At 50.6% G+C, this 21,090-nt stretch overlaps 5 protein-coding genes across 5 annotated transcripts; 3 read left to right on the top strand and 2 right to left on the bottom strand.

The window, feature by feature from the left end:
- Nucleotides 1–606: 606 nt before the first annotated feature.
- Nucleotides 607–2,305, top strand: C8Q69DRAFT_511019 (1,3-beta-glucanosyltransferase Gel2; the record flags this gene model as incomplete). The annotated part of the gene is made up of 5 exons (XM_028633236.1): nucleotides 607–615; nucleotides 684–814; nucleotides 883–982; nucleotides 1,042–1,326; nucleotides 1,385–2,305. The coding sequence occupies 5 exons, from the start codon at nucleotides 607–609 to the stop codon at nucleotides 2,303–2,305; spliced, it is 1,446 nt and encodes a 481-aa protein (XP_028481035.1).
- A 1,213-nt stretch (nucleotides 2,306–3,518) lies between these two features.
- On the bottom strand, nucleotides 3,519–7,525 carry C8Q69DRAFT_188193 (hypothetical protein). The gene is made up of 2 exons (XM_028625945.1): nucleotides 6,900–7,525; nucleotides 3,519–6,846 (listed from the first exon to the last, which is right to left on the bottom strand). The coding sequence occupies exons 1-2, from the start codon at nucleotides 7,273–7,275 to the stop codon at nucleotides 3,809–3,811; spliced, it is 3,414 nt and encodes a 1,137-aa protein (XP_028481034.1). The 5' UTR covers nucleotides 7,276–7,525; the 3' UTR covers nucleotides 3,519–3,808.
- Nucleotides 7,526–7,770: 245 nt separating this feature from the next.
- On the top strand, nucleotides 7,771–10,147 carry C8Q69DRAFT_511017 (double-strand break repair protein mus-23; the record flags this gene model as incomplete). The annotated part of the gene is made up of 2 exons (XM_028633235.1): nucleotides 7,771–7,786; nucleotides 7,836–10,147. 2 exons carry the CDS (start codon nucleotides 7,771–7,773, stop codon nucleotides 10,145–10,147), a joined length of 2,328 nt encoding a protein of 775 aa, XP_028481033.1.
- A 2,550-nt stretch (nucleotides 10,148–12,697) lies between these two features.
- Nucleotides 12,698–14,601, top strand: C8Q69DRAFT_482952 (aldehyde dehydrogenase). The gene is made up of 3 exons (XM_028631691.1): nucleotides 12,698–12,869; nucleotides 12,938–14,209; nucleotides 14,266–14,601. The coding sequence occupies exons 1-3, from the start codon at nucleotides 12,805–12,807 to the stop codon at nucleotides 14,423–14,425; spliced, it is 1,497 nt and encodes a 498-aa protein (XP_028481032.1). The 5' UTR covers nucleotides 12,698–12,804; the 3' UTR covers nucleotides 14,426–14,601.
- A 4,464-nt stretch (nucleotides 14,602–19,065) lies between these two features.
- Nucleotides 19,066–20,849, bottom strand: C8Q69DRAFT_409796 (putative nonsense-mediated mRNA decay protein Upf3; the record flags this gene model as incomplete). The annotated part of the gene is made up of 2 exons (XM_028628262.1): nucleotides 19,066–20,542; nucleotides 20,599–20,849. 2 exons carry the CDS (start codon nucleotides 20,847–20,849, stop codon nucleotides 19,066–19,068), a joined length of 1,728 nt encoding a protein of 575 aa, XP_028481031.1.
- Between the last annotated feature and the right edge of the window lie 241 nt (nucleotides 20,850–21,090).

The following is a 21,090-nucleotide window of genomic DNA, read 5'->3' as shown; positions in this document are numbered from 1 at the left end:
TTGTTCAACACCAGCCCTATGTCGAGTAGAGACTTTTTTTTGGACACAGATAAACGTGCCAGTGACGGTCAATCAGCCAGGGGGGGCATTCCAGCCCGGTGGTTGGCTGTTGAATCAAATCTGCTACTATCTACTAGTATCTATTCAATTTAGCTCTTGAACCCTTGTGTTGTCGCCCAACCGCCGGCATGTATGATTGATATTATCGCTCCTGGCGCTATCTTAGCCCGGCCCCATTTGGCGCCTCCTCAAGCTTGGTTACTCCTGGAATCAGTTGTGTCTGACCCCATGCTCCATTTTCCTATTTGACCTCCCCGAGTTCTCTCCCCTTCTGTTTCCTTGATATATTCCCGGTGAATGTAGAAATAACCTTGCATCCTTCTTCCGTGCGGAGCATACCAACTGCTTTTCAGTCTCCATCGGTCTTTCTCTCCCTCCTCCCTCGCAGCTTCCTTTGCTCTGCTTCTTGTTTAAAAACCGTCTACACTCTCTCGACGGTTCAATCCCCTTTGCCCCCGCGCAGCCATTCCTTTTGGACATTCAATCTCCGCGATCGCTTCCGCCTCGCCCGTTCTTCTTCTCTGTAGATAAGCCTCGATAGCCAACATGGTTCCTGTATGTGCTTCTATCTGCCCCTCTACCACATGTCGACTGCTTGGCGCTGACTACTTTGCGAATCACAGTCCTACGCGCAGATCTTCACTGCGCTCTGTGGTCTGGCGACTACCGCTGTTGCCGTCCAGCCCGTCATTGTCGAAGGAAAAGACTTTGTCAACAGCGTCACCAAGGAACGCTTCCAGATCCTCGGTGTCGAGTAAGCAGCGCCTCCAGTCAAACCCGTTTTGTGAGGAGATCACTCCGTTAACGCAGTTCATCTTCTAGCTACCAGCCCGGTGGTTCCTCTGGCTTTACTGGCAAATCCGACCCTCTTAGCGACCCTCAAACGTGTATGCGTGATGCGGCGCTCATGCAGCGTCTGGGTGTATGTTCCAATCTTTCTAGATTGCCTCACTGGGAGAAGCGCTCATGGATTTCACCTAGGTCAACACCATCCGTATCTACAACATGAGCCCTGACCTTAACCATGACGAGTGTGCCTCCATCTTCAACGCGGCCGGTATCTACCTGATTCTGGATGTCAACTCTCCTCTGGAGAACGGTTCCTTGGACCGGACGGCACCCTGGACCTCGTATAACCCCATCTACATGAAGCAGGTCTTCGGCATGATCGAAGCCTTCAAGAACTACCCCAACACTCTGGCCCTCTTCTCCGGAAACGAGGTCATCAACCAGGACAGTGTCGAGCAGGTCCCCTCCTACGTTCGGGTTTGTGCCCCTTACTACACGTTTGATTCGCAGAGCTGTCATCACTAATGACCCGTAGGCGGTGCAACGTGACATGCACGACTACATCGCGAAGCACGCCAACCGTTCTATCCCTGTCGGTTACTCTGCTGCTGATGTTCGCGATATCCTTGTGGACACCTCCAACTACATGTCTTGCGAGATCAAGAACTCGACCAGCTCCCGGTCTGACTTTTTCGGTCTGAACTCCTACTCGTGGTGCGGTGACTCCAGCATCAAGACTGCCGGTTACGATGTTCTGGCCGACGACTTCAAGAACGCCAGCCTGCCCGTGTTCTTCTCCGAATACGGATGCAACAAGGTTACCCCCCGCGTCTTCACTGAAGTCCAGGCCATCTACAGCGAGGAGATGACCCAGGCCATTTCCGGGGGCCTGGTATACGAGTGGACCCAGGAGGCCAACAACTACGGTCTGGTTCAGGTCAACGACAACGACACCGTGTCTCTGCTTGTGGACTACGAGAACCTGCAGAAGCAGTTCGCCAAGGTCGATCTGAAGAGCGTCCGGGCCGCCAACAGCTCTCAGACTTCGGTCGAGCCCGTCGTCTGCAGTGCCGACCTGATCAGCACCAGTGGCTTCCCCAACACCTTTGACCTCCCCGCGCGTCTGGACACCATCCAGAAGATGATCGATAACGGTGTCGGCAGCACTAACGTTGGCAAGCTCGTTTCCGTCAAGAACACCAAGATCAACGAGACCATCTATGACAGCACTGGCAAGGAGATCACCGGTATCGAACTGAACGTTCTTGCCAACGACCAGTCCAATGAGCCCGGTTCAAACACTTCGGGCAGCAGCAGTGGTTCCTCTACCTCCGCCTCGTCGACCTCCAGCGCCAGCGGTTCTGCCAAGACAAACGCCGCCGGCAAGTCCACTGCTTCGGGCATGTTCAGCCTTGCCGGTGCTCTGACTACCATGCTTCTGGCTCTGGCTGCGTAGGTTCTTTTTGTCGTCTACTTGAGGGAACAGAGACTGGGTGCATCATTTCTTTTCGAGGCAATAAAAATTAAACATATTCAATGTACACATTGCACGGGCTCGTCGGGCATCTGGCTCATGATACAAGCAACGTGACGCGAGGACTCGAGAATCGTGGTGACCCTGAGAGGCGGATATCTTTCGGATCATTATCCGTGCTTTTTCTTGTCACTTATTTTACGCTTTGGGCTATTGCCGCATGTCTTGTATGTAATGCTTTCTTCTTGCAGAGATGCGAGGGAGCATCGCGGATCCCATCGAAAAGGGCAGGCCTCTTTTGAGATTAGGCGTTCTGATTTTCCATAGGTACATATTTGACCCTCAATTAACGACTGTGGTTCACTGCAAGGACTGGTTTATTCAGCTTTTGTGGGCGTGTGCTCCTTTCATCCTAGCTACTCCGTAGAGTACATGATCTTCATCTGATCGGCACGGTGGGTATGGCTCATTTCCCATGGTGGGCCGCACCGTCGGTCTCGGATCTTCGCGTGTTGAAGGGATCAGCGACTGACCGTTACATCGGGGAGAGAATGTCTCAGGAACCAGGGACTCCCAAGAGGTCCTCCTTAATCATAAAAAGAAAACATATATTTTTTGAGTTGGGTCTCACCAACCTGACAGGAGAAAATTAGAGCTGTACCTAGATAGTGGTACGTTACAGTAGTAGTACTGTAGTACTGCCAGAGCAAAAAGAATCTGTATTTCACTTTCCTCCCTATGGGATGATAATAATACGTATGCCCAGTATAATTTCCGTGGGTCCTATCACGTTCCACCATGATGCTCCTATCTGTTTATTATTCCCCGCTATCTATACCCACGACCGATCCAGTGGTTTCGAATATCAGTCCAGGTGTTAGGCATATTGCCACCAGACTACCTACTGTCAACTAATAATGCATACCTAAAGCGCCACTTGATTCAAATTGCACTACTCTGCTTCTGCCTCGCAAAGTCCGTTATTACCGTTAAGAGCAAATACAGAACAGAACAGAACAGCTCGTGTTGCTATTGACTCTACTTACAGGGATGTGCTGGAATAAGATGAATAGTGAGATCGAAGGCAAGTATGTATTGGACTGTAGATCGGTTCTCGGGATGATGTTATGGTGGGTACAGCCACATATTCTAGAGTAGACATGTAGAGTAGGAATCGTCGAGCCAAGAAACTGCTTATGTTTATATTGACTTCATGGTTTCTGCTCTAGGGAATGGGCAGAGTAGGATAAGTTCGAAAGAGAAATTGATACACCGTTAAGCTGGGTCCATCCCTATAACCCCGGCCTATTCTACTGGAAAAGTATACACAGCTGAAGGGAATTAACTCAAATATATCTCGCAAACCAGTTGAAAATGATAAAGCATGCTTGGCATCGCAACTGTGACTGAGCATAACAATGCCTTCAGATGAAAAAAATCAAAAGAAATCACCCCTCATTGTAAATCGAACCACCCTGCTATTTACTATGCCCTGCCCTTCCCCTTGTCCCTTGATGAAGATGACAGCGTATTCAGTGCAGGAAATTCGTCCTGTCCAGACGCTGTAGCCTCTCTACGGCTCTCCTCCTCCGCCAAACTCAATTGCAAGGCGAATTCGAGATCATCCATTTCCTCCTGTCTACTGCTTCCAGCCGCTGCGCGTTCCGGTGACGAAGGCGGATATCCCTCGTCCTTTGAGCCTGTCACGTATTTGACGGGGATAGAGTCGAAAACTGTCGTATCGACAGGACCGGGGTTATTTTCAAGCAAACTCAGACGCAGGGCTTCAGCGATATCCGGATCCAGCTCCTCCTCGACCGTGTCCAGATTGGGAGATGATGACGACGAAAACTCGCGAGGTGGAAACGAGCTGTCGTTAGGTCCAACAGTTGAGCTTGATGTACTATCCACGGTAGGACTCGCAGTGCTCTCTCTGCGTTTGCGCTCATCACTTGTATACGCTTCTTCACTTAGCATTTGCGCGTAGGCAAGTAGTTCCTCCTCGCTCGCATCTGGGCCAAGCAAATCAATACCGAAACGGCCACTCAGGAGTCGTCTCTCCTTCGCATCAGCGATCTTTTGCCGCTCTATTTCCATCTTCTCGTCAACGATATGATCTCTAAGTGCACCACGGCCGCTACTGGTGAAACGCTGCCCCTCGACAGCGCCGTTACTGCCGCGCATAGAACGCCGCAGTCGCCGCTTGCTGCTTTTATACTGATCTGCGGCAGAGGAACTGTAGGCCCAGTAGCGTAGGTGAGTCCCAAGCGAAACAACGCCTCGTAAAACGGTAGGATCAGGGTCGAGACATAGAGCACCAGCAGCGAAGTAGTTGTTGCCTACGCCCTGGATAGATGCCTCCGCCTGGATAAGCCGACGGCGAGCTCGAGAAGAGAAACGGGAGTTCATCGTCCGGATAGGACGCGTGGACGAAGCCAGAGTATCCCATGCTTGTACCAACCCGTCATTTCCACCGTGCACAAGGTAGAGAGACGTCAAGCCAACGCACGAGACTTGTGGCGAGTCCGTGTTGATCACGCGGACAGGAGAAATCGAGTTAACAATTTCTGTATTTCCAGAAGAAGGGCTGCGCACATCCCAAACGTATACTGTGCCCATTGTAGTCCCAACCGCTAGATACCTGCCCCGTTGGCCTGGGATCTCCGACACTGCAGATGGCCGGTCCATATGCGGCATGGGAGATGAAGCTGGAGACGATGACGAAGAACCAGACATGCTCAGGAGGGGGTCCTCGTCAACGGTAAGCTGGGCGTAGTTCGAAAGATCGAGAGCACTGCAAGTGATCTGGACAGATTTGCGGTCACCGAAGACGAAGTCGGAGATTCTCCACTCCGTGTTGGCAACTGAGGAGACAGGCTCGCTGGCGTGACTGGACGTCCTCGAAGGACATTCAGTAGCACTAGGGAAAGGAGAGGCGCTAGGACTACTTGGGCCTCCAAAGAGTGACTGGACTTTAGGAGTCTGGATCCTAGGGTAAGGCTCGGAAGAGCCTTCACGCGCGACCGCAAGTCTCGTTCTAGTCAGGCGACGGATAGAGGCAGTCGAGTGCTCTTCCTCAAGACCAGAGTCGATAACGATCATGGACTCGCCCGCTCCATGAAGGTCGTCACCCGCGAAGTCAACTTTCAGGTGGCGCCTCATATTCCAACTCTGGCATACTTTGCGAAAGTGCTTCGGCTTGAATGCCAGGAATTTTTCGATCTCTTTGGTCTCCGCAGCTATTTGATTCTCATTCAGACCCATCGAATCGGATGATGATCTTGGACTGTAGCTACCATGCACGAGCTGCGTATTATAGGGATCCGGGCGTGCCACACGCCTGCTCGCTTCAACTAGTTCCCATCGGACACTGCGACCTGTTTTCCAGGCGAGCTTTTCCATCTGCTCGGCACTAAGCTTGGGCGAGGACTCCGGCTGAACGGGAAGCTCGGTGAGGTAAAACAGCTCTCCCAGCGCGTTAAGGACGACAGCCCAAATGCGCCGGTGAGAATGGCGTTTGGTTGAATAGTTTTCATCCACAGCAATAGCAATAATGGGGACACCCGGACAGATGACCCATCTGGCGGTGACCTGCCCTCGTTCGAAGCGCTTCTCATGAGCAGAATTCGTGCCCAATGAGTATGCTGTCAAGATTCCGGACGATGAACCTGACAACAACCCAATAAGCCCATTCGTCATTTTTAATATGGCTGTGGACTTCGCAATCCAGACGGAACAAACAGCCGTGGTGATCATGTTCAGTGCAGGTATTCCCAGTTGAGGATGAGAGCTAGAGTCAGGAACGCTCAGAAATCGGCCCCTCTGCTCATCGGAGGAGATGAAGTAGGTGCGACCCTGGGGACAACCTTCACCGTAGACCATTCCATATTGTTGACTGACATCCATAGAATTAGGTACTCCGACCATGTTGCCCGGTCCTAACCCGTACTGTGCGTCACCAGGATAGAGATCAGCAAAGTGTTGGAACATCTGATGATCTGACAAGCCCCAACTGCCGACCTTTCCCATGGAAGGGTCACTCGCCGAAGCAAAACCCTGCTCCACGGCACCGTGTATGAACTTCGGCTGCCTCTTATCCAGACCAGTCCCAAAGTTACCATCAATGTGACTGACAGGATAGAGAAGCTGGGACGTATAGGTGATCACGGCACTACCGTTTTGTACACTGGCTGAACGCACTGGCCCATGTCTACCGGGCGGTTGAAAATTGGCAGGCTTGCCCCTGGCCAACGACCTCAACAGTCGCGTCCGCAAGATGTACTCACTGCGCCAGGAAGCCAGTGCAGTCAGCCTAGTGAAGTACCGCTTCTCCGAACGCAACGTATCCGGGTGGTTTTTCCCAGCACGCCGCGTCTCTATGCTATCAGGGCCCGGGAAGTATCGAGAGAACGCCATCCGCCACGCATGGGGTGTTGTCACTAAATTGTGGAGGCGGCGCGATACTACTGCCATTGATGACAGGCTCGACGGAGGCAGATGAGAAAGGATATGGGTGAGAACCTCTGCATTGTATATTAAAATCGGAAGTCCCTTATCTTGCCGCCTGTGTACGTACCATTAGGGAAGTCCTCGATCGACACGCGCGATCTGTCACTGGACGGCATCACCTTGAAGGGGAGGTCTCCATATTTCCTCTCCGGCGACATAGAAGAATTCTCATACTGCCTGACACGGTCGACGCTCGACGATTGGTCCACGGACAAGCCGGAACTCAACCGTCGCAAGGAGATACCTTCGTCCTGTTCCGCAGAATCCCAGACGGACGTGTGCGCGATCCAGCTCGGCTGGCTGTGGTCTCCAACCCTTTCATCGAAGAGATGGTCAGAGACCGGCTGGTCGCGATGGTCATCTCCATGCTGGGAAGAAAAGAGAGCGTCTGCTGCGGCTGAGTCTATAGTATGCGGAGATACTGCGGTAGACTCTGATGGCATAAAAGATTTCTGAGAGGAGCGCTAGGAGGGATGTGCGACTGAGCCAGGGGTTTCTGGTTCAGTCGATGAAGGATGCGAGTGGCGTTGGAGTAGTATCACGGACGAGAGCGTCTTGGAGGGTGGAAGATGATGAGGGGAAGAAAGATGAGCGCAGCCGACGAGTTGAAACCGGATCGATTGCGCTCGCGCTTCTGCACGTGACCGCGTCGCGCCAAAACGCGAGAGGCGACAAGAACGACGATGCATTAATTCAACAGGATACGTTGTTAAATGGCTGTAGATCACTGAGTTTCCGTTTTTGCTTGTGTAACCTTCTTTAGCTCCTAATCGAGAAATGTCGGTTTTCGGTCATACTTGACTAAAAACTAGGCAGCATTCGCGAAGTTCTACGATGCCATTTTAGTTTCTCCATGAAGCTTCCCCTACTTACACCTCTCACTGCATCTTGCCTTCAGTTTTGCCTTTTCAAGTTCGAGAAATAAATATACTAAGCGGATGCCCTCCTTAACAGGTATGATCCATTATCAACAATTACATTCGATTTTAGCTAACAAACGCAGACGCGGACACGATCCGCATCCTTGTCTCCACCGACAACCATGTCGGTTACAACGAGCGTGATCCGATCCGGGGTGACGATAGCTGGAAGAGCTTCCACGAAGTGATGTGTCTGGCCAAGGAACGAGATGTCGACATGGTCCTGCTCGCGGGAGACTTGTTCCATGAAAATAAGCCGTCGAGAAAATCCATGTATCAAGTGATGCGTTCCCTACGGATGAACTGTCTGGGGGACAAGCCTTGCGAGCTCGAGATGCTCAGCGACGCCAGCGAAAATTTCCAGGGGGCTTTCAATCATGTCAACTATGAAGATCTAGACATCAACGTTGCCATTCCGGTATTCTCGATCCACGGCAATCATGACGATCCGTCTGGTGAAGGCCATCTGGCCGCTCTAGATCTGCTACAAGTATCTGGTTTGGTCAACTACTACGGGCGGACGCCGGAATCCGACAACATTCAGATCAAACCGGTTCTTCTCCAGAAAGGCAGGACAAAACTTGCCCTCTACGGTATGAGCAACGTTCGAGACGAGCGGCTCTTCAGGACCTTCCGCGATGGCAAAGTCAAGTTCTTCCAGCCAGCCACCCAGAAGGACGACTGGTTTAATCTCATGAGTGTCCATCAGAATCACCATGCTTACACGGAAACTGGTTATCTTCCTGAGACGTTCCTTCCAGACTTCCTTGACCTCGTTATCTGGGGTCACGAGCACGAGTGTCTCATCAATCCTCGTCTAAACCCGGAGACGAAGTTCCATGTCATGCAGCCAGGGTCTTCTGTTGCAACGTCTTTAATGCCTGGCGAGGCTGTGGCCAAACACGTTGCCATCCTTACTATTACTGGCCGCGAATTCAAGTGTGAGCCGATCCGTTTGAAGACAGTTCGTCCGTTTGTGATGCGCGAGATTGTCCTCTCTGAAGAAAAAGGGGCGCAGAAATTAGCGAGGAAAGATGATAACCGGACCGAAGTCACGCGTTTCCTTATGTCCATTGTGGACGAACTGATCGAAGAAGCGAAAGCTGAATGGCTTGAGAGCCAAGAGGGCGAAGAAGAAGAAGAACAAGAGCCACCGTTGCCGTTAGTCCGGCTACGCGTTGAGATCTCAACACCTGATGGAGGGAGTTTCGATTGTGAAAATCCGCAGAGATTTTCAAACCGATTCGTCGGGAGGGTCGCAAACGTTAATGATGTGGTACAGTTTTACAGGAAGAAGAAGGCGGCGAGCTCTACCCGTCCCAAGGACAGTGGTGTTGATGAGGCAGTTGTATCCCAGCTGACCTCCCTGGACACGGTCAAGGTGGAAAAGCTAGTTAGGGAATTTCTGCAGGCTCAATCCCTCACAATCCTTCCGCAGAATTCATTTGGTGATGCCGTGTCGCAGTTTGTCGACAAAGATGACAAGCATGCCATGGAAATGTTTGTCAACGAGTCCTTGGGTAATCAGATCAAGCATTTGCTGTCTTTAGATCAAGACAGTGACGATATGGATGAGGAGACAGGCAGTGCTTCCCTCCATGCAGCAATGGAGAAGTATCGCACGCGGATGGAAGAGGCGTTTTCCAAGGGCACCGGGAGACGGACGCGTGGTAAGAAGCGGTTCAAACCCAAGCCCGATGGATGGGATAGTGAATTCGACGGCGCGTGGGAAGACCAGCCAGGAGCCCTCATCCACTCTGACAACGAGGGTGGTGACCCCGTCGAGGAGGAAGCAGCAGAAGATGGCACAGAGCCACCACGCGCATCAAGAGGACGTGGCAGAGGTCGTGGTGGCAGGACCACAGCCACTGCTAGCACTCGCAAGACAGCTACGACAACGACCAAACGAGGAGCTGCTTCAGCAAAAGGTCGCCGCAAACAGGTCGTATCGGACGAGGAAGAAGAGGAAGAAGACGTCGTAATGCTGGACGATGATGATGAAGAAGACGTGGCAGAGGATGCTGTGTCGGACGACGAGTCTCAGGCTCTTTTCGTCAAACAGCCACAACCCAAGGCTGCTACCACGAAGTCTCGAGCTCGCAGCACCGTCCCGTCGTCTACTGCAGGCCAACGTCGGAGCGGGCGGACAGCAGCGTCTCCGGCCCCCTCGTCCGTCACAGCAGCATCCTCAACCCGGAGGACGACCGCTAGGTCGACTGCGACGAGGGGGAGACAGACTCAGACGACACTTGATTTCGGTGCGTCACAGGCCAGTTCGCGGAACAGTGCACGACCGAGCCGGACTACACGAAGCGTCAGTGTGCTGAGTGAGGATATCGAGGATGATGACGATGCATTCGAGCCAGCACCGACTACGACGAGGAGACGTCGATAAGCTCGAGAGTTTGAGCACCTAGTGGTCGGTGCGGGCAGAGAAAGATTGTATTATGTATATGCAGTTTGCCTGCATGCAGGATGAACCTGCAGATACTGGGAGATCGAATCATGAGAAATGCCACGATAAATACCATATCTATCAACCACTCCTAGAGAAACCTGCATAGGTATTCCCTGCAGTTCTCATCTAAGGTAATATGCTATTACGATTGACGCTCATTAGATTATCGTGGTAGGGGATGCCAGTATCCGAAAGAGGCAACCTAACCCCTCGAGCAGGTGCAGACTGCAGTTGAGTCGATCCCACAATGTTCGTAGGTTGCATGAGAGAGCATCTCCTTCTATCTGTCCTCAACATTGATTTGCTGGTATTTCCCTCTACGAGCACGAGTTACCGTGCATAACCCGACCCGACGGTGCGCGGATAGATAGACAGTCCGTCTCCGGTCACTTTCAGATAGACGACAACTGTAGGTAATAATAATCACAGCCTCATCCGTTCTGCACGGAGTGAACCCGATTCTGAACGTCTCTACCTACCTAGGTAGTTGGCTTGATCCACGGGAAGAGTTAGGTCCTCCATGACATCGAACTTTATCAGATCAGGACACATTATTAGGCTCGTAAGCACTCATGCGGCAGCCGAGAACAGAAGGATCAGGTGGACATTGTTCTCATTGCAGTTCGCAATTATTGCTCAACTATGGACTAACTAGTTAACTAAGTATGTAGGTAATTATTCAGCCAAGATAGAGAGGCGTTCGGACTAAGGGAACGATGATCGACTAGCAATAGGAAGCAACGGGGATATGCCATCTGCTCCTCCCGTGATACCCCCGATGCGCTCATCGCCAGGATGAAACATGTCGGAAGGGGCAAAGGTCACTAGACTATCTAACGTCGTCACCGGTTCAGGTCGCTTTAAGGACCCTGCAGGAGAATGCCCGGAGCCGCATACTTAGTACTCAGTAGGTAAGTCTTACGGGGTACTCCAGGGATTCAGCCCTCGGCGTGGGCGGGAGATCAACAGTAAACTTGAACTATGCGGGGGGTTTACCGTCAGTATATTCATACTACGTACCAATATCTATCGGCCCGTCGTTCCGATTACCTATTACCTATTAATTCGATTTCTAATAAAACAGAATCCAGATTAACTACCTAAAGAGGTGGGTGGCAGTGATAACTACTTGCCAGGTGCCTAAGTTACTGCTGCAGAAGACTGACGAAGCACAGGCCCGGGGTTGTCACGAACGCAGGGGAATAGAGTATGTACTGTGTACATACCATAGATACCACTTTTGATCCAATATTACGCCCTGTTCGGGTCGGGGAAAGTTCGTCCAGGCTGCCAGCAGACTACTAGAAAAACTAGAAAACCACCGTCGCTATCCGTCCCTTTGAGTTTGAGCAGGTTCTCAACCGTGCGGTTCCGACGCCACGGTAGAATGCTGGCTCATCCCACCCCACCATAGACTCGCTGTAGACTTCGGAGATTATTAGTAGTTAAGACCGGCAGCGCCACATCCATGGAGGAGAAGTACGGAGTAGTAATTCTACTGATCCGCATGGGATGTGATGTAGACGCATTACCAAAATATGTGGCATTAGGAGGCGTCGATATTAGTTAGAGATCCGATGAAACGGAGTCTGACTCTGCATATTATTTGCTCGTATCACCCCAGATGATCCGCTTCAAGATCAGGATGCGATGAGCTCAACTCTATAACGTTCTTGCGATCAAAGCCGAGGGAGACAGAGAGTCATATACGAGTTCTAGTAGCGCGTGTGGTCGGTTTTATCGGGGATCGTCGGGAAAGCCGGGCCGGTGGTCCCCGCCAACCCCAGATTTCTCCACGATGAATTGCAGAAACTCCACGAGAAAAGGGGCGGAGTCGTTGCGGGGAGTTTGGGTTGAGGATATGAACGTTGTTTGAAGCTGGCTTCCGCATCGACCATCACCTGTCAAATAATAATCATCCTGGATTCCCAACCGTTGTATGGTACCTTGCAACTCTCCGGCAATCCGACCAGATGTGATAGCGTTCCCTCCAGCCGATGGTGGTGTTGGTCGATCGGTCGACTAAGGCGGCGGGGGACTCACATCCCAGCCATGCAGGGTGTCCATTTGACGCTAGATACGGGTTGTTGTTAACTTGCTGTAGTTGTACTGTCCATTGACTGATATTTGAGATTCCACCGCGTCTGTCTGCTGTAGAGTCAGTAAGTTGGTTATGGTTATGGTCCGCGTGGGTTTCTATGGCGAACCGGGCACGTCACAATTGGTCGCCAAATGACCCCGCACCGTCTGGGCGATGAAGAACTTGGATCACATTGTTGCAGTAGAATTTATCTTTCTTAGTCTCTATCTAACTGTAGCAACGGATCGTCAATGATTTCATGGCGGCTCCACCATAGCGGGGTTGGGATGGCGAACTGGACACTGCAGCAAGGAAGCTCATTGTCGTCCAGCAACGGAGGGGGGAGAGCGGGGGAAGCCACGGTCCCAGGGTCCCTGGAGTATGGTATATATATACCAGTTGCCTGCGCTTCTCCCCAGACGATTTTCTCTTCCTCTCATCAGATAGACCTTCCTCTCACTGATCTCTGTTCTCCAATTAAGCCAGATACCCATTTATCCTTTAGTTGCCCATCATGTCTTCCACTCTCTTCTCCACCATCACCACCCCCACGCTCAAGTATGAGCAGCCCACTGGACTGTACGTGTTTTCTGCCACGGAATCCCCTGCTCTCGGGGCCCAATATGGGACGGTACTGACCCTCACAGGTTCATCAATGGCGAGTTCGTCAAGGGCGTCGAGAACAAGACCTTTGAGACCATCAACCCCCACGACGAGAAGCCCATCATCTCCGTCCACGAGGCTACCGAGAAGGATGTCGATATTGCTGTCGCCGCTGCTCGCAAGGCCTTCGAGACCACATGGAAGCAGACCACCCCTACGGACCGTGGTCGCCTACTGACCAAGCTGGCCGACCTGATCGAACGCGATGCGGATATCCTCGCAGCTATCGAGTCGCTGGACAACGGCAAGTCTCTCTTCTTCGCAAAGCTCGACGTCGCCAACTCCGCAGCATGCATTCGGTACTACGGTGGATGGGCAGACAAGATCGTGGGTCAGACGATTGACACAGACCCTGAGAACTTGACCTACACCAAGCACGAGGCCATTGGTGTCTGTGGTCAGATTATCCCTTGGAACTTCCCCCTGATGATGTGGGCTTGGAAGATCGGCCCTGCTATCGCAGCTGGAAACACGGTTGTGATCAAGACTGCTGAGCAGACTCCTCTATCCGGACTCTACGCTGCCAAGCTCGTCCAGGAGGCTGGATTCCCCCCTGGTGTTGTTAACGTCATCTCTGGCTTTGGTCGCATTGCGGGTTCTGCCATCTCTGCCCATATGGGCATCGACAAGATCGCCTTCACTGGTTCGACCGCCGTTGGCCGTACCATCCTCCAGGCCGCAGCTAAGAGTAACCTGAAGAAGGTCACTCTGGAGCTGGGAGGCAAGTCTCCCAACATCGTCTTCAACGACGCCGATATTGATAACGCCATTTCTTGGGCCAACTTCGGTATCTTCTTCAACCACGGCCAGTGCTGCTGTGCCGGTTCCCGCCTCCTCGTCCAGGAGGGCATCTACGACCAGTTCGTCCAGCGCTTCAAGGAGCGCGCATCCGCCAACAAGGTCGGCAACCCGTTCGACAAGGACACCTTCCAGGGTCCCCAGGTGTCCAAGCTCCAGTTCGACCGTATCATGGGCTACATTGATGAGGGCAAGAAGGCTGGTGCCAAGGTTCTCGTCGGCGGTGAGCGCCACGGCAACGAGGGCTACTACATCCAGCCTACCGCCTTTATCGATGTCACCCAGGACATGAAGATCGTTCAGGAGGAGATCTTCGGCCCCGTCGTTGCTATCCAGAAGTTCAAGACCGAGGAAGAAGCCATCAAGATTGGTAACGACACTAACTACGGTCTCGCGGCCGCCATCCACACCAGCAACATCAACACTGCCATCCGTGTTTCCAACGAGCTCCGTGCTGGGTAAGTTACATCTTCTGGTTGATTTTATTGTGCTACAGCCCGCTAACTGCTGATAGAACCGTCTGGGTCAACAACTACAACATGCTCCACCACCAGGTTCCCTTCGGTGGTTACAAGGAGTCTGGCCTGGGCCGCGAGCTGGGCTCGTATGCCCTGGAGAACTACACCCAGATCAAGACTGTCCGCATCCGTCTTGCCGATGCTATTTTCGGATAAATGCAGCATCAAAATACGTAATTGTTCTGTCTGTTTGCCGGGATTGTGAGTCGTTTTCTGACTCTCTCGCTATATATATATACCATGTTGTTCGGCAAAAGAACAGCAGGCCTGTCCAGTATACGAGCCATGAAACTAGCGTGAAATGAAATTCTATGTAACAACTTCATTTATTTCCTCCAGAAGAACCGATAATATCACACATAAACACTCCGTAGATGACCATCTCGGCCGAAGCAACAATGCCACGACTCTGGAACGCCTATTTCCAGCTCCTCTGGGCTCATCTGCATGCCCGGTTCAAAAGACCAACTGGAGCAGGTGATGACCCTGCGTCATAGTCATAGTTACTAGTAGCTCCCTCCTGGTTATGCTTTAGGGACTGTTTCTTGACTACTCAACATCATATGCGGATCCGGTAGGATGAATGAAAATGCGGAGCAATATCCCAATAATACGTCAAAATATAGTTGCTAGCAAGCACTCTAGGGAGTCTAGGCCTGCTACTGTAACTAACGAACTGCTCTACTTTAATTTCTCTCCGCGTCCTCGGAGAGAATTCGACCGACCCCCGCTATCGACGGGCGAATCAACCGTTCCGCCATCGGATTTCCCCCTCAATTTGCTCCCCTCCCCCTCCAAGCCCGGTTCCCCGCGATATTGTACTTATGTATGGACTAGACTAATTTCAGTAGTATACCTACAGGTCCATACCTATCACGATTTGGGCTGACTAGTAGCATAGGTAAGCGTCATTTAGACCGACGATAGACTTGGAAATTACAAACTTAAATCGTAAGAGTCACTCGTGTAGAAGGGACTGCTTATTCTATCGTGTCCCTTGGCTATTATTCAAGGAGTAGTAACAAGCCACTTGTTTCGAGCTTATAATTATAGTCCAGTTCCAATCAAGCACATACGACCATAGGGTGTGGAAAACAGGGCTTCCCGTCCGCTCAGCCGTACTTAAGCCACACGCCGGCAGGTTAGTAGTTGGGTGGGTGACCACCAGCGAATCCCTGCTGTTGTATGTATTCTTCCTTTTTTGTCTTTTTTTTTATACCTAGCCTAATATTCAAAATCGTTAATTGCTATGAAATGGGAACCTGTCCCGATATTCTTAACGGTATATGAATAAGTCTTATAGCTTTTGTTTTGCTGTAAGTAATAATTAAGCCAACAGCCCGCAGCCATCGTAGAGTTCGGCAATAAGCGCCTTAACTTACGATCTCAGCTGACAGTCAGCCCTAATCCAGATAGACCATAGAGGCATTGGCCGACGGTCGTTATGCCGAATCCTGCAGTTGCTGCGTTAACAAATCTCACGCCCTCTGGGATTTTCATGTGGATATTCCCTTTGACGACTATGTATTCTGAAAAGGGGCCATTCTCCATCGGTGTGCTGCCACCACCGTTGACCAGGCCACAGACACGATTTCTAACTCGAACTATGGATGCACCAACTGCAGCGACGACACCAATGTAGTCGTGATTTATAGTCGCCCCTGGGGCTGCCGTATTCTCCAGACGTTTCCAATTAATTGGATTCAAGGCCACTGCAACGATACGGATAAGTAGGTAGCCATCTCGAAGCGTGGAGGCCGGTTGGGAACAAAGTCGACCTGGCCCAAGCTGCGGCTAGTTAAATCACTGCGTTCTGGACTTGGTCTATTTGCGTGGATGGTTTCTCTATTTACAGAAGTGGTATATGGGATTTCTAGTGCTACAAGTTCTTTCTTGACAGCAGAATCAGGGTGGGCCAAGGATCATTTATATATCCCCATGGAAATCTCCTTTTCCCACATTTGATAAACTACATAGGTCGTAGCACTTGTTTATTTTCGCGGAGAAGAAGGCAATATTCTAAATCTTAGATAATAAGCCCGCATCTCGGCACCGTGAGAGGCGCAGTGTACCACGAGCGATGTTATCTCCCACATAGAGATTTTAACGTTGCTAATTACTATTTATATATTGGGGATGAGATGAAGTAAACCCGAACAACCCGTGACTGGATTACACCGCAGGAATAGAATACTCAGTACTATCTATGTGCTCCGTGTACATGCGGTGAATTGAATGATACAAGTTGTTTATTGGAACGCGGTGCGGAGTTAAGATGGCCCAGGGGAGGTTCAAGGGGATACAGCAGAAGGTGGAGTGTTGAGATCTTGCACAAGTTTTGAGTTTTGTGCGTCCTTAAGGATAATAGTCATTCGTTCAAATACTGAAAAATGCTTTCATATATCCCTAACTTCATTCTGATCCATCTCGTCCCTGCTTCTCTTTCCATTCTATTGCGCGGTGAATTAGACCCTGAACCCCGCCACTTGTCCAGGGGATTCTTCAGTTCGTTCACTGTTATCCTTTGGGACTCGTATACTTATTCAGCAAACACCCTTGCTTCATCTTTGCTTGTCTTCAGATTATCCAATTTATGCCCTAAGACCTACTCTATTCGAATCCTCGGTTTAGCATCATATTGCGTAGGGACAGAGATTGCGATACAACTTCTACCAGCACGGGTAGTCCTCCTGATCCTATGTATGTAAGTCTTCCTGTCATTGGGGAAATTGTAATTGCTAACAATAAAATCAACAGAAGGTACATCAAGAGTTGATTGTGCCATGATCCACGAATAAACTGACTAGATCTATGTTTATCAATGCACAATACTCAAAGTCTAGTAGTCTCTTGGCTGAAGTATCTATAGAACTTTCGTCACTACTGGCTCTGTTTTCAAGAGACCACAGGTACAAAGTGAATAGAATCTTCCACAAAATAGTATAGGCTTTTTGCTAGTTGTATATCGTACCACTTTCCGACTATGGCCGAGATTGGGAGCCCAGGAACGGAACGTAGGTTGCTGCATATTTCCTTTTCCAGTAGTCAAATGTTCTTGATATTCCGCCTCCCGCACCTGTTGAAAAATATATATACGTGGTTTTAAATCGAATACTATTCAGAACCTAGAGGACCTAGGACCCTAGAATTTTATTATGGTATGTTAAGACAACGTCTCTTCAATCACATAACTGGAAATAGTCTATAGTACTTAGTATACCACCCCTTTGCCAGCAATACTACTTTTATAGTCGATTCCATGGACTTGATCAACCCATTGAAGTCTTCTTGACCTAGACTGCACCACGCTTGCTGAATGAGCTCATCAAACGCATTTTTTAACTCTTCTCTGGAGCCAATAATATGATCAGTATTCGGATTGAGCCTATATATGTGTTCTTTGAGCTTTGCCCAGACATGCATGGTGGCCATGACATGACTGGAATACTATTATCCAAAACCTTCGAATAGGACTCGGTGGAGTAGAGTAGTGCTGTGCTCCAGTAACGAGCGAAGAAATTCTACTCAGTACTACGGTCTACCATAGTACAGTAAAAGCGATGTCTCAGAGGCGAACAACAGCAGCACTAGGGGACGGTTCGCCTGGATTCTATCATCATTATCGCCCCTCCGTCTAGAAGCTGAGAAGCGTATTCGACGATTGCTCAGGGCATCGATTATGATAGCATAAGAGAATCCACTTCCTCGCTTCAAAAAAACTTTTCTTCACCGGCCATACCGAATTGATAGTGGAGAGCTCGAGCGAAGAGATGTTGACCAATGAAAATGTTTTTGATTTACGCAAACCTGTCAAACATCCACACCTTCGCTTAGGCTTAGCGCGGTCACACGACTCCACTGACAGATATAAGTAGCCGTCGCACCCTCGACTCTCTGTGAAGAATTAAGCGACTCTACGTATGTGATCCCCTCCCCTACAGTGACCATTCTCTCAACTTTTGGCTGTGGATGCTAACTATTTCGAACAGTTCATAGAATCATTTCTACAGTAGACGTCCTCTCACTGTATTCTCTAAAAGAGCTACAGAATCTCCACCCTTGCTGATGACTTCTATGTCCTCGATGCCCTAAAGTGAAGCCTTTTACTCCCGCCTCGACCGGTTCCAACTGTGCTGTGTTACAAACTGCCGCAAGGCGGGCTTGTTTCCGGTGCTTCGGTATCTGTGTCCAGGGAGTGGTGATGATCTTTACCTTGTCTCGACGTCTTGACTTCGGTCGGTTGGACTTGGTGGGTGTCGAGGAGGTCTGAAAGGCCCCTTTCCCCTCTACACTTTGATGCACGGTGTTAGTTTGGGATAGGAAGTGGAATATAAGTTTTGCTTGTCCATGAATAGATCAGAAATGGAATATTTTCTGAAGAATATCTTTAGCGATTCTCTGCACGAGTAACAGTAACCATAAAACCTTGTAATGAAATTCCCCGGAGAACTGCAGATGACCAAGACTGGTACAGTGGCTACCTTGCCAGCGTGCTGAGCAACCATGTCAACGATTCTGCAGAACCGAGCCACATTCTGTTCGCGAGTCTGAATCTATTATCGGGGTAACGTTGCTACCGTTACGAGGCACTTGATATCCAGATAGCGATTATCTTCGACACAGTCTGGTAATGGTAATGACGCTGATTAGTACAGTGGCTAGACAGCATTGCGGAAGATTTATTCGGTAGTAGCCATGAGACATAATATACAGTAGGATAAAGAGTATCGGATGGGTATCATTCTAACAGGACTTTAACTATGGAAGGATAACTCTAGAAGAGCACTGGCAGCGACTCATTTAGACTCAGCCGTGGCCGCGTTGGCCGTGCTTCCAGTACCACCACCTTTGTTGTTGTTGCTGTTCTTATTCTTTGACCCTCCTCTGCTACCCCTTGATCCTCGAGGTGTAGATTGACTGCTCTCTCCTCCACCCGGTCCACGTCCACCACCGCTTCCAGACTTCCCACGGCTGGATGGCGACTGTTGCTCATTGCGCCCTTTACCGCGCGACTTCTCAGTCGAAGGACTCGACTTCCGCTCGAGGACGACTACTTGGCCCTGGGCGACTGAGACAGGGCTGGCTGCGATGGCCTTCTGGAGACCTTCCGGCTCAGCGAAGTCGATGTACCCGAATCCTTTCTTCTTGTCAATTTCAACCTTTGTGATACGTCCAAACGACGCGAAAGCTGCCTCCAGGAGAGGCTCTGTTACGCCTTGTGAGGGATTGGCGTGTTTCAGGAACGCCTGAGTTGACCCAGTCGGAGCTGGCTGTTTCGATTTCACAGATTTCGAAGACTTACCAGCGGAAGACGCTGGACGGACAGTCGAGGAAGCTACTGTCGATTGAGACGGTGTTGCACCGCTGGCTTTTTCAGTTGCACTTTTCTGCGTTGCTGCAGTCTCCTTGGCCTCTTTAGATGACCTGGCTGCTGCCGGCTGCTTCCCAGCGGCAGGAGAGGAGACAGGTTCCTGAGAGCTTCCTCCTGTCTTGGAGGCGTCGGTGTCGGTAGACGTAGTAGTCGACTTGCCCCCTCTGCGACGATTACCGGGAGGAGCCAGTCCGAGATCGCGCTGGACAATTCTGGCGGCTGCACTGATGTTCCCTCGTTCTCTCTTCCGCTCAGGTGCAGACGTCTGTGCAGGAGTCTCTTTGGAAGTTGTAGCCGGTGGTGTTTTCGCCGATGCTTTAGCGGCTACATTTGCAGCTTGCTTGTTTGCGACCTTTATGGCTTCTTTGGTGGCCTTCTCGCTCTTAGCCTTCTTGTCCGTCGTGGACGTCGTTGGGGGAGCATCCTTGTCAGGTCTCTGTAGCAGTTTCTTTGCTTGCACCTTCTCCGGCTTGCTATCCTTCTCTGATCTTCCGTGCTTCGTGCCCTTAGCAGATGATGCGCTCTCCTTGGTCTTGTTGGCCTTCTTTTCCTTAATATACTGCACTAAGGGGGTCGTTGTCACAGCCTCAGCCTTCTCCCCATCCGCTGTTGCCTCGACGGGTGCAGGTTTTGTGATTGGATTTGTGAGACTCTCTAAGAAGTCAATGAATTCCGGATCCTGATCGATAGTCCCTTGCCGTGCATCCTTGCGTACACGACTGCCCGGTACACGGGCGAAGGGCGCAAACTCCAGAGACGGCGGGCCCAAGAGAACAGGATCGCCTGCCGTATTACGGGAATCCAAGAACGAGGTTCGACCGACTTTCTCTGCTAGGGGACCAATATATTGTTCTGAAGCAACACGAAGATAGGCACGCGATGGCCGGGATGGCTTTGCAGGACTGAGAAATCGTAGCATGTTAGCATGATGAGAGATGAGATAGGTAACACCACATACTCTTTCGAAACCTTGCCCTCTTTATACTGAAACCAATCTACTTTCCCTGCGCCGAGTTTCCATTCCTCCCCCAGAGCACTCTGAAATTCCACTTGTGTTAAACCAGGAGGGAGTCGTCTCACAAGCAGCTTGAGCCTCGGAGTAGGTGGTTTTGCCGAACTTTTCGATGGAGTAGATGCATTTTTCTGGGTCGCGGAAGCAGAGATAGGAAGCACGCCTCCAGTGGGCTTTGAAATGGACACTTGGGTCATTCTGAGATGCGGTTTGCGAGTTGCAACAGCGTTTGGCACTAGGAGACTATCGATAAGCTACCTAGGTACTTATTATGCGTAGATCACTGGGGACGAGGGGTTGGATAAGTGCGAAGAGAACTGGTCTCCGCATGCTCAAGCGGGGTTAACCCGACTATCAGAGGACAGAAAAAGCTCTATAGAGAGAAGAAAATCCCGCTTGCAATCCAGTATTTCAGTCTTTGCGGAGAGTTGCTCGGTG

This window comes from Paecilomyces variotii (genome assembly GCF_004022145.1).
Source record: "Paecilomyces variotii strain CBS 101075 chromosome Unknown C8Q69scaffold_21, whole genome shotgun sequence".
Classification (NCBI taxonomy): Eukaryota; Fungi; Ascomycota; class Eurotiomycetes; order Eurotiales; family Thermoascaceae; genus Paecilomyces; species Paecilomyces variotii.
This window is presented reverse-complemented; position numbering and strand designations above follow the sequence as displayed.

Coding starts and splice junctions, on each gene's coding strand:
- C8Q69DRAFT_482952 (XM_028631691.1), top strand. CDS start 12,805: ATGTCTTCCACTCTCTTCTCCACCATCACCACCCCCACGCTCAAGTAT. Junction 12,870..12,937: donor TATGAGCAGCCCACTGGACT/GTACGTGTTTTC, acceptor TGACCCTCACAG/GTTCATCAATGGCGAGTTCG. Junction 14,210..14,265: donor TCCAACGAGCTCCGTGCTGG/GTAAGTTACATC, acceptor AACTGCTGATAG/AACCGTCTGGGTCAACAACT.
- C8Q69DRAFT_188193 (XM_028625945.1), bottom strand. CDS start 7,275: ATGCCATCAGAGTCTACCGCAGTATCTCCGCATACTATAGACTCAGCC. Junction 6,847..6,899: donor GATCGAGGACTTCCCTAATG/GTACGTACACAG, acceptor TATACAATGCAG/AGGTTCTCACCCATATCCTT.